Source organism: Megalops cyprinoides, chromosome 2, assembly GCF_013368585.1.
Source record: "Megalops cyprinoides isolate fMegCyp1 chromosome 2, fMegCyp1.pri, whole genome shotgun sequence".
Taxonomy (NCBI): Eukaryota; Metazoa; Chordata; class Actinopteri; order Elopiformes; family Megalopidae; genus Megalops; species Megalops cyprinoides.
The window spans coordinates 61508175-61520628 of record NC_050584.1 but is presented as its reverse complement, the minus strand read 5'-3'; the positions used below and the strand labels follow the sequence as shown (position 1 = coordinate 61520628).

The window sequence follows — 12454 nt, the reverse complement described above, 5'->3', positions numbered from 1 at the left end:
GCGAGGCGAATTCAATCCTCTGATACACTCACGTAGCCAGCGGCCATTTTTCATGCTACAAGTCACACAGCCCACTACAAGGGAGTGGACACTCATTAGAGGAATGACGTAACTCTGGTGATGTCATCCCAGCAACTTGGAGGCCCCTGGTGAAACGCTGGGTGCCTCAGAGTAGTGAGGCGAGAAAACCCTGCCAATATACCGACCCCTAAAAGCCAATTTGCTCTGCTACTGTGGGCACCTGGTCATCAGTGACCAATGACATGGCTGGGATCAAACCCAGGCTGTCGAGTTCAGCTTGCACTCAGGGAAACTGCCTTAACCACCAACATACTTGAGAGCATCGAGAATATAATCTTGATAAAAATGAGCATCTTCATGGCTCCAAGCTCCTCAAACATTGTTTTTGATTTGGTCAGCTTGGCTAGTTGTTAGATGGATGCTTATGAATTATTGCTTGTGGTGTAGCCATGTGTTCATTTAAAAGTTAACAGGTTAAAGGCAGTTTATCATTGCTATGTCAGTGAAATTGCTATGTTTGTAGTTAGCCCAACACACACAATATAACTGAGTTTTAACGTAAAATAGATTGAAATTCATTTGCGTTACCTCAGTAGTTTAATACCCACAGTAGGCTAAGTGATTTTCTAATTTCCTGCTCTAGTTTGGTGTGATAAGGTGCATCGATCATAGGAGTCATTTCCACAAGCTCACCTGTAATATGGTCACAGGTGTCCTTTCAGTCTCAGGTGTGTTATTTTGATGAATGAGGCACAGGAAGAGACAGTGTTTATTGTGTGCTTGACCTGTCCGACTTCCAGCAGCACGGCTTGTGTTGCCTGTAACTGTGTTGCTAATGCTATTTTTCTGCTTTTCATCAGATTGCAGAATGAGCCTTCACCGCGTTTATTGTGACACCGAACCTTAACCTTGTACATCACAGCTGACAAACTGCAGACAGCAGTTGCATTGTGATGTAAGTGTAAAATGAAAGATGCATAGCACTGCAAAATGGTTGTCTGGCCATGGAGAGAGATTTGTTTTCACATTATGACCTTGGGGTTACAGTATCATACCTTCAATAACAATGCTAATTTGGAATGGCTGACATTGGGACAATATTAAGGGTACGTTTGTGTCCATTATAAAGTAAGAGACACAAAACGATCATTAGAAATCGTCTGCCACCGCTTTCTACCCAATTTGACAAATTAGACGGAAGCTGAGAAATGAGCCAGCTGTCATTTTCCTACCTGCTGCGGCTTTCCCTCCCTTAACATCAATCATAGGTTTTTTTTTCCAAAACCCCAACATTATGTCACCTAACAAATGATGGAGCTATTGCCACAAGTCTGAATGCAGTGTGTGAGCATATGTGGGGTGGCAACGCAACGAAGAATCACCCCCAGGAAGACAGGCAGACCATGAACGCCGACGTCTCTTGTGGATTTGCATTACCATTGCAACAATATGCATTTTGTTGCATGCACGTTTCTCTGCACAGCGGACAATAAACCCGAAGGCATTGTTTTTACGACAGCCCAATGCATGATTCCGAGACAGTAACGTGACACATTAGGTTATCTGCAGTGCTCATTGTTTCATACATCATGTGTACGTTGACATTGGTGTGCCCATCCATGCTTGGTTCCTTTAAATAATCAGAGCCCGCTCCGAGCCTTTCAGCTCTGATAACTTTATTGATTTCCCCCGCCGCTTGAAATGAAGCCTTTTCTCACGGTTCCAAGTCGTCTAGTTTGGCGTTATTAATTGACAATGAGGTTTAAAAAGCCATTGTTCGCACGGGGCCTTTCATTAAACGTGGGCAGAAACCGGACACCTCGCCATTATCGGAGTGTAAACGATAACGGCGCGGGCACAAAGGAGCGTTTCTCCAAAGCAGCCCCGTGGAGCCTGTCCGACAAAAAAGCGGTTTTGCTGACGCCTGTCCTGTCGCGGCGCGACGTGATGATTAGGCTGATCCACGGGCCGTGGCTTAGTTTGCGGCTGGAAATTCAGTGCACTTTTGCTGCCGTTCCTAACACTTACTGTAATGTATCCGGTTAGTCAGAACCGGGCGCCTGGAGAAAATACAGAGGGGGTGAACTTTTCAATTCACGGGGGGCACAAAAATCTTTAAATAAATAAATAAATAAAGAGACAAGTGGGGGTGCACTGCACCCCTAAGCACCCCCATAGCGCCGGACCTGGGACTCAGAACCCTATATGCAGTTTCGTTTTCATTGAATAAAGTGTATTGAAGCTAACCATTTAGAGGCTAGATTGATGAATAGAAGAATCTTCTTTACACTATAAGACAGCGTTTTCTGCTTCTCATAAAGTGATCATCAATGCTGCATTTGGCTCATGGCGACAGAAAAAAACATTAATAGCTATTTGCTTTCCAGGAAATGAAGGCCCTTTAAAGGTCAGTCGTGGAGCTACGCACCTGTTTGACAAATTACCTCTGAAGTTGCGCGGCAACACATTAAAAGCCTCATTTACTATACATATCTTAATAAATTCGTCCATTTGATCTCTTCATCTTTGATGTATTCGTTACATATGAAAGGCGAGAAGATTTTTTTTCGATTGGGGGTGGGGGGGGCTCACGGCTGTTTTTCTGTGTAAGCGTTCTTAAATCCCATGACCGGGGACTGGTCAGGTGTTTTCATTCAGAAAATTTTAGTATTTAAAAAAAAAAACACATTTCACCGGAGCATTCTGTACTGTCCCTGTACACAACGTAGAATCTAGAATACAGAAACATGGGGATTTGCAACAGAATGGGCTAGGTTCAAATACCATGACAAAACCCACTCTTACCTAATGCATTTTAGGGAGCTGATGTAAGACGGTCTGCTAACATGAGACTTTACACTCCAAGCCAAGAGTCCAGCGGATCGGAAACCACATTAACCATAGGTCCTATCTTAACGGATGCGAGAAATCAAGTTGATGTGTTGTTTAGAGTTCACATCAATAACGTGCTGACAGATACTTGAATTTAATCAATGGTGATAGGCATGAGGTATAAAAATAAACCAATATCCACCGTTAAAGAAGTTACTTTTCTTTTTTCAAACAGCCCTCGCGTTTTCAGCTGTTATTACAGAGTAGCTCCATTATGGATTGGTGAACTGTTTTGCCATGTTCAGACTAACGAGACTACTGAAAGCACGTCGACTCCATGACATCCCACATGCAATTGTTTGATGGCAATAATCTGACTCTTGTCTGTTTTCTTGTCAACTGTAAACTCTTGTTTCGAGCGTGCAGCGGGAAATAGGAAACGTAACCGCTAAAGATAATTCCGTCTAGCAGTCGTATGCCAAAATACTTAAGCTTTGCGTATTAAAATGTATCCCTTTCCTCTCCGTGTAATTTAATGATGACAGGTGATCTTAGACGTGCTGTGGACTGACGTCAAGCTGCGCTAGCCCCGCGGCGGCTCCCGTCTGTACGGAATTCTGATATGTTACTTTGCTTGAGTGGAGTCCGCCTGCAAATTGATCGGAAATAACCGGGTCTTTAAAGCATTTATGAACTCTCTCTCTATGAGCAAGAATTCTCGTGTATTATAAATAGTTCTGTGCCACGCGAACGAATCGTCATCATTAGTCATTATTATCACCATCATTTTAGCCATTAGAATTACAAGATTTCAATTTACACTAAAAAGCAGGAATTTACAACCTTAGAAGGTTTAAATATTCAGAAGAGGTTAGGTTTACGAGAAAATGTGCGCTGAAAAAAAATGCACACGAAACACAAATGCATCGTTTATATCATTTGTCATCATTTTCAATATTATGCCTTTTTTAATGAAGGACCTATTCCAAGTGGCACAGACGATTTGTAACTCCCTGCGGTGCGTTTAATTAACTGCTTTAAATGGCTGGAGAAACGTAACTGAAGGAACACATTTGATTACAACAGGAGACCCTGCAGCAAGAATTGTATGGAGGTTGTAAATCGATTTGGCAACCGGAGGAATTCTCCAGAAAATGGCCAGCGGGCCCTCTAACACATTGTTTTAATTTAGCACTTTCCCACCTTCCTGAGGGATTAATGGACAAACAATTTGTCGTAACTAATGACGCCAGTAACTGTCTTGTCGTCTAAATCAAAGTAAGTGTAAATAAATATCTGGTGATTTATGCCTTTTTTTCCAGTGAGCTTTATCACCTAGTTATTATTATTATTATTATTATTATTATTATTATTATTATTTTCAGTTTAGCTAAGCAGGAGAGCCCTCAAATTGTATGATTCTTCGCCAGGGTTTCTGTCGGGCACAGAGTACATTAGAATCACATTCCCGTTGAAATTCTGGCAAAGCTTGCAGTGTCTGACTACGGTTTTTTTTTTAGAAGATCTAGGCATACGGTAACCAGTGGGATCAGGAAGTGGCACCTTTCACATGAAAGGAGACAAAGCTTAGTTATGTACACAATACTAATGTACATAATGGACATTAATAGTAACCTGTACTAATGTACATAATATTAAAAAAAAAAAAACCTTGGTTACCATAATAAAACAGCAGACGCTTTACAATGATCTAACGGCAATATCTTAACATCAAGCGACAAGTCAGTAGGCCAATATACCTATTTGGAATAATGCACTGCAAGGAAAATTAGGCATTTTAGTGTTTTAATGTTTTAACATGTTTACACATAAAACGCAGGTAAAATATATGAACATACAGCAGAATTACGTAAACATTGACACTGGTGTTGCAGAGGCGCTGGATCTGATGTTCATACAAGACAGTAATAACGGTTTGGTGATGGAATAATGATGCAGAGATGTTTCAGAAATTCATTTAGAGCAATGATCCATTCCATTTTTCATACAACATACTGTATTATGTGATACAATTCTAAAATGTAAGTAGACACTGGACCGGGTTCGTTATTTTACATTGAGGCCTACTTGGCGCATTGACGTAATCATTGATGACATGCAGCATTTATGGGGGGGTGACTGGTCTTTTTTTGTATGTTTGTATTCAATTTGCCCAGAACTATGCTAACTATCTAATGGAAAATCCATTTATCTTAAAGCCACATGCATTTTCATTAGCAGTTTGCCAGGTTGTCGTGGCCTTCATTTGTGGCATGAATCCAAATTTTTATAAAGCTACCCACTTTGATTGCATGTGAACTGAAATTGACGATGTCACGGCACGGACATGATTGCTTTGTGGGTTGTTTGTGGTTCCAAAAATGTAAAAAAAAGCCCAAATGTTTCTTTCTAAAAAACAATAAATTACTCAAAATAAGATGCTTCAGCATGCGCTGGCATGTTGTTTTGGCAGAGGGCTTTTCAGCAGTAATTATATTCTCTCGCTCTGTGGGATGACTGTGGGGTAAACTCAGAGCACAATGATCCAGAGGACGCTACCAAAGAAGAGATCATGCACAATAGTTGCAGCACTTGCACTTGCAGTTGTTTACTAAAGTGTGTGTGTGTGTGTGTGTGTGTGTGTGTGTGTGTGTGTGTGTGTGTGTGTGTGCATGTGAGTGAATATGCACACACACATTTGAGTAAGTATGTGTGTCTGAGTGCATTTATGCATTTACACATGCATTCCAGTGTGTATGACTGCATGTGTGTATGCATGTGTGTGTTTGTGTGTGTGTGTGCCTGCATGTGCAATAACAGGGATTAACCCACCCACCTACCTACTATGACATAAATAGACAGCTACCTGGAGGCAGAAAGTATTTAATTCCAACCATGTACCCAAGGAGCTCAGTATTTTAGCACTGAAAGCAATCTACAAAATCTGCTGGTTTGCGGCATTCATTAACCTGGATGTCCTGCCTCGTAGTTGAGGAGCCTGCTGCCGACACAGTATACAGCCAACAGAGTATGCAAACGGAAACATGTCTGCCTAAACCTCCATGAACAGGGCTGCTAATGATCTTATCAAGTATCCTTTACAGGCTAATTATCTCCAGTGCTGCTCAGTGCTTTGTGGGCCTGCCACATCGAAAGAGAACTGAACCATAAACTACACACACAGCAGAACAGGGTTTTTCTTATTATGTTTAAATCAGACCGTTATTTTCCTCAAAAGAACCTCCTTCCTAGGCAATGATTATTCGCATATAGACGAATAGGGAAGAAAAATGGAAAGACATTAGGGTAAATTACGTTGAAAGCGCACGGACCTGGGCTGTTCCATCTCTTGTCATTAGTGTCCACGCAAACGCACACATCGCCTTTTCATGTGACTTTCCGAAGTCGGTGTTGTTTGTGTCCCCCCCCCCCCCCCCCCATTACGCACATTCAAGGGTATTTTGATTTTCGTTTATTTTGGGGGCAGACTGAGCCGGCAGAAAATGAGGGGTTATTGTTGTTGCCATGACAACACTTGACAATTTTGTACAATTTTCCTTAGAGGGCTTGCTGTAGACCAAGGAGATGCGGCTCACTTTCTGCACGTACAGACACCGCCTCTACTGTAGCGCAGATAGCAGGGGCGTTTTTCAAGTAGCCCCATGCACTAGAGCACAGCTCTTTAGCAGAAAAAGCCTTTGAGGAATTAAAACTGCAGACAGAAATACTGAACTGCATCAAACGTGAGTCACATCAGAGTCAAATAAATTCAGAGGAGTTAAAAAAATTATTTGCTGGAACATGGTGGTGGTGGTTGAAGGGGGGGTTAGGGTTCGGGGGGGGGGGGCATAACTTCATGGAGGGAACATGGCTCTTTCAACTCTATACAACTAAACAGCGTCAGGCACTGTCAGCCCACGTTTCAAACAAATTTGGAATAAACGCTGTAGTTTTCTGAGATCCTCTCCACTTTTTCAGTACATGCAGTGCAGGAACGGAGGGTGGTTTGTCCTTCATTGATTTTTGTTTTCATCACGAGTGCCGGTAATTAGGCACCCGCCGGAGTTATCCCCGACTCCCTTGAGATAAAGAGAAGGCGCAGGGGTACGACCTGGCCCTCGCCTCGGCAAGTTCAGACGGCCAGGAGGACACTGATTTAGCACCAGAACGCAACCTGTGCGCATGGTCATTGAACTAATGCAGATCAGTTGTTATTATTGCCATTATAGTATTTATTAGCCTTGTAGGTGTCCTTACCCAGGGTGACTTACATAGCCTGACCTTGCGAAGCTGCGTGTTTTACTGAAGAAATTCCAGCCGAGTGCCTTGCCTTAAGGACAAAGTAGCAGAGGTGCCGTCTGGGAATTGCAGGTGCATTGTCTATACATTTATACTGTATGTTCAGTTCCTAAGCCATGACGACACCAAACTTTTAAAAATGTGTACATCTTTTCCATATCAAGGTCTTTTTCTCTCTTAGCCTTTAGATGTGTTTTCTGTGTACCGTTAGTAATGTTGCACTTGTAAACATAAACCGAACTGTATAAAAGTAAGCAGTTCACAACACAGAACATATAATGCTGAAAAATATGAATATTGATTTATTTGAATGTAGATGACGCAAAGTATGGGGGAAATCTGACTTCATATTTCATGACATTAACAGCGCATTCCACGGCAAAAATAGTACAAATTCACAGAATTAAAAGGGTTGCTTAATTTGAAGACCACGGCTAGAACATCCTTAATAATTGCAATGTTTAGTCATCGCAAAGCTGAATAAATCCTGCTTATGGAAATATGTGGATTTTTTTTTTTCCAAAGGCAAATTCTCTCGCCTTCCCCTGACTGTTTCTGATAGATAAGCTTTTAGAGATTGGAGAGCAGACTTCACACTGTCAGGGAAGCCGCTCGTCTTTGAAGCCAGATTTGCTGTGACATCATCACGTGGTTCCAAATTCCTTATCTTAAGGAGTAATACATAAGAAATGAAGCAAGTTCAGATGCCGCCGATATGAGCTCTTTGTTCAGGCTCTGGTCTGACCAGGGTTTGCCAAGTCAACTCTTACCAAATAATAAACGAACGAAACAGTCCAACTGTCTGACCCCAAAACGTGAATCGTGAATTATCTGTGAAATATTTGCCTAATCAGCATTTGATTGACTTTGTCCTTTTTGGTCATTTTTTCCCTATTTTTTTCCGGCTGACTGTTGTGTACTTGTGCTGTTCAGACGTTTGGATAATAGTGAGGCTTTTTTCCTCTCTCTTTTTTCTGCAGCTCTGCAATGGTGGATCTGTGACTGATCTGGCCAAAGGCTTACTGAAAAGAGGGGATCGCATGGATGAGGCTATCATCGCTTACATCTTACACGAGGCATTGATGGTAAGCCTGCGTCTATTATTGGAGAGGTGTTTGTGTGTGTGTGTGTGTGTGTGTGTGTGTGTGTGTGAGAGAGAGAGAGAGAGAGAGAGACATACATCCCCAATAGAAACAACCTGTGAAACAGTAGGGAAAAAAAAACATATGCTGATCACTCTTCTAAAAAAGTTCCTGTCAGCATGCATTCATTGACCCATCCATTGATGTTTTACATATATGTACTGTGCTGTCCCATAGCAAAAGCCTACCTGGAATCTCATGCCTGTGCTCCCTACCTGTCTCTCATGACTCTCCATTGCCAGCCAATACAGGCTGTGCAGAACCATGGAGTCCTTTTCACCGTCTTTATGGACCAGCACCATCAATGCAAGGGGGTGCATTGTGTTTCCTGAATCATGCTGACTTACTCAAGGCAGTTACTATGAAAGATTGTTATTATCAATCTGTCAATTAAGGTTGCAGTTCTAACGGCTAGGATGATGATGATGATGATGATGATGATGATGATGATGATTATAACCCATGCATGTGGTACAGAACTATTCAGAATACATGAGAATTCTGGCTCATCTTAAGTCAATAGTATGGCAGAGAGAGGCCTACATGGCCTTGGGACTCATGCATGTCTTTCATTTGGACCAATGAAAGCCAGCTTGTGTTCTGTGGTGCAAAAGGAAGTTTATTGTAAGGCTTACTAATTACATTACATTATTTAGCAGACGTTCTTATGCAGAGCAACTTACATAAGTTATAGTTTTGCTTTTTTAACAATGTTATCCATTTATACAGCTGGATATTTAGTGAGGCAATTGTGGGTTAAGTACCTTGCCCAGGGGCACAGTAGCAGTGCCCCAGCAGGGAAATGAACCAGCAACCAACATGTCTTCTCTGTAGGCCTATACACTACACCCCTCACACACCTTTAGGACCTTTAGGACCCTCCCCACCTCATTTGGGCTGGGATGTCATGACTGGCCTGTCTCCCTGTCTGCAGGGCCTTCAGCATTTACACAACAACAAGACCATCCACCGGGACGTCAAGGGCAACAACATTCTGCTGACCACCATGGGAGGGATCAAACTGGTGGACTTCGGTGTGTTTTCCAGAGCACTCGTGTGTGTGTGTGTGTGTGTGTGTGTGTGTGTGTGTGTGCTAGAGTGCATGTGTGTATGAATGTATGTGAGTATGCCTGTAAATGTGTGTGTATGTTCATGCATGTGAATGTGTGCATATGGGCTTGTGTATGCATGTGTGTCTGTGTTTGTGTGTATTTGTGTGTGTATTTTTCTGTGTGTGTTTGTGTATGTATGTATGTGTGTGTCTGTGTGTCTGTGTGTGAATATGTGCTTGCATATGCACATATTTGTGTGTATTTTTGTTTGTGTGTGTATTTGTGTTTGTGTATGTGTGTTTCTCTGTGTGTATGTGTGTGTCTGTGTGTGAATGTGTGTGTGTGTGTGTGTGTGTGTGTGTGTGTGTGTGTGTGTGTGTGTGTGTGTGTGTGTGCATGCTCGCGTGCTTGTGTGTATTTGTGTGTCTGCGCATGTGAATTGTGTATATGGGCTCGCTTGTGCTGGGCTCCCACTGATGGGTCGTAGCCTTTTATGCCAAGCTGTTTGTGGAGTTAATTGTTTGGCCACTTTATAAAGTGCAGAATACATTAAGGGCACACAGTGAGAGTGGGGGTGGGGGTGGTGGTGATGGGGGGGGGGGGGGGGGGGTCAGGGCTGGTAATGCGCTTCTTGGGAACATTGTTGTAGTGCATTAAAAACGGAGCCCCTGCTCATTTGTCAACAGCGTGGAGGGCCTTTTTTATCCTTGTTATTATCTGTTAGGAATAATTTGCTTTAGATTTCCTTACACAAATGAAGCTCTTTCCCATCCCGCTCTCACTATAAACAGGCTGATGAAACGAAAAGGTTCCGGAATAATTCCGCCGTTGAATCACTGAGTCTCTCCAGGGGCTGGAAACACCGTCTCTCTCCATTAGAGCACAAAGGTTGAACTTTTTTAAAAACAGATATTAAGTGTAGGATTTAGCATGAGAAAGCACAGCCTCCAAAAAAGGCCTTCTCCGGTCTGCTATAACAAGGCTACATTTTTTCCTTGTTTTAAACAGGCACCATTAATAAAAAAGCTTTTAGACCCCCACATCTATTTGCTGTCCTGATATGCTTTTCAGAGCTCAATTATGATAAACACCCTTTCTATGGTTTGGTACATTCTCCGCAGAATTCTCCACTCTCAGTGGAAGCTCTCTTTTTGATTTTGAGGTCTGCATTCAGGCTTTGTCTTTAACTTTGTGCGTCTGAAATGAGTGTTCCTTTTTTTTTTGACGTAATATTTTTTTTTAGTTAATTTCATGGGCTGCTGAACTTGTGATGGTGTGCAATACAAAAAAAGAATGAAACAAAAAAAAAATATATATAACTCTTGCTTGAGTTAGTTCCTCAAGGTTAAGGACAAAGCCCTATAGCAGTTAGATTGAATGGCTCTTGCATAGCCTCTTACATAGCCTTTCCCTGTGTGTCTATGCCTCGGCAAACCACTTGACGTCTCTGTCACCTTCTGTCTGGTGAAGCATCTGCCTGAATGAAACATCAAATAAAGCCTTCAATTATAAAAAAAAAAACCCTATGCATGACGCTGGTGCACTCTGGAATGACTGTAAAGGATCCACAGCACTTCTTGTTGAGTCATAAAGTTAAAAGGCCTTTATTTATGTCTCATTTTCTTACCAGAAAACAATATCTTTAAAAAGGATTAATTTAAAAGTGACTACCACCACGTTGCTGCCGCTATCAGACCTCAGAGCCCTTAAAGATTTTGAGGGGAGGGGTGGTGGTGTTGAGATAAGCGAGACCTCTGAGTTTTGGGATGGGGCACAGATATTTGGGATGGGTGTGGACCCAAAGCTCAGGCATGGTAGAGGACAGGAGGGAAGGGGGCTCTGTGTTTCAGACAGCACGGTAAAGCCTATGACTTCAGCATTAAAGTTGAAGCTCACCTGGCGTAGGGAAAATGCAGTTTCCTCGAGGTTAGAGGTTTGCAGAGAGGTGATGTGTCACAGTCTCCCTGTGTCACAGGGAGGTTACGTTGTGATCAGAGCTCAAGTTTTACCTACCTTCTGCCATGTCTGCCTCTAAAGAGTCCCTGGACTTGCATAATGATATGCGCAAAAGGGGTGCCTTATTCCGCCCCTCCCCAAATTAGCAGAGAGGTTACAGTCATTTGATTTGCTGTTGTGCCAGGCATTATGTAACTATTATTTCGTTGTATTGAGAGATAATAATTCAAGTGCAGTACTCTCTGATGTGGAAGGCAAAAGACGTGACCCTTGGGATATTCCATAGTAACCTATGCAAGCTTGACTTGAAGACTGCAAGCTTGACTTGAAGAACAGGGTTGCTGGACTGGAAGGCTTGTCACAGTGCATTAGAGTACAGTGTCACTGGAGGTGTCAGTTTTGAATGAGTGGGTGGTGGGGGAGTGGTCACATTTCCGAGTTCTGATGAAATCTTTCTAGGAATTTGAAGCACCATCTCAGATTACACATTGTTTCTATGATACTGCGGGTTCCTACCTTATGTTGCTAATTTTATTTGCTGCCTGACCCAAAAAAAATGATGTCATAGATTCTGACAGCCAGGTGAAAGAAGCATTGTGTTTTATGATGTGATGCTACCTGTTCTTTGCATGTTACTGAAGCCACAGATTGTAATGTATGACTCGGATAAGGAGACTGCATTCACAAGAATTCATCAATGTGCACACAGAAAAATGACTATGAAAAGTTTACCGAACAGGTAGCGAGCTCAGTATATTTTGTAGTATAACAAAGCATGCAGACATGAGATATATATATAAAAATACATGATTCAGACAACAAGTTTGTCCAGTGGTGCAATTGTCCAGCGGTGAATTGACTTACATGAGGTTTTAAACCAGAGGATTGATGTCCAATATAGTCTGAGGACTGGGATTTTTTACCATTCAGTGGACTTCCACATCTTTAGCATATCACTTCCTTATACACATGTATATTTAACACTGATACTTACGATTACTGCACCAACGTCCAGTGTGGGATCTGAACTAGTAACTTTCTGATTGTAAGTCCACATCCCTGACCACATAACAATGTTATTCAGGACATGATTTTGGGGAAAAGTGGGGAAGTAGAGATGTGGGTGGAGGTGGAGGTTGGAGTGGGGGGAAT

At 42.2% G+C, this 12454-nt stretch overlaps 1 protein-coding gene across 1 annotated transcript in view; it reads left to right on the top strand.

The window, feature by feature from the left end:
• Positions 1-12454, top strand: part of myo3a (myosin IIIA) — a 70529-nt gene that overhangs the window by 10030 nt on the left and 48045 nt on the right. Inside the window, exons 3-4 of the mRNA XM_036521375.1 lie at positions 8133-8237; positions 9229-9328. Of these exons, the coding sequence (XP_036377268.1) occupies positions 8133-8237; positions 9229-9328 (205 nt within the window). The remainder of the gene's footprint in view (positions 1-8132; positions 8238-9228; positions 9329-12454) is intronic.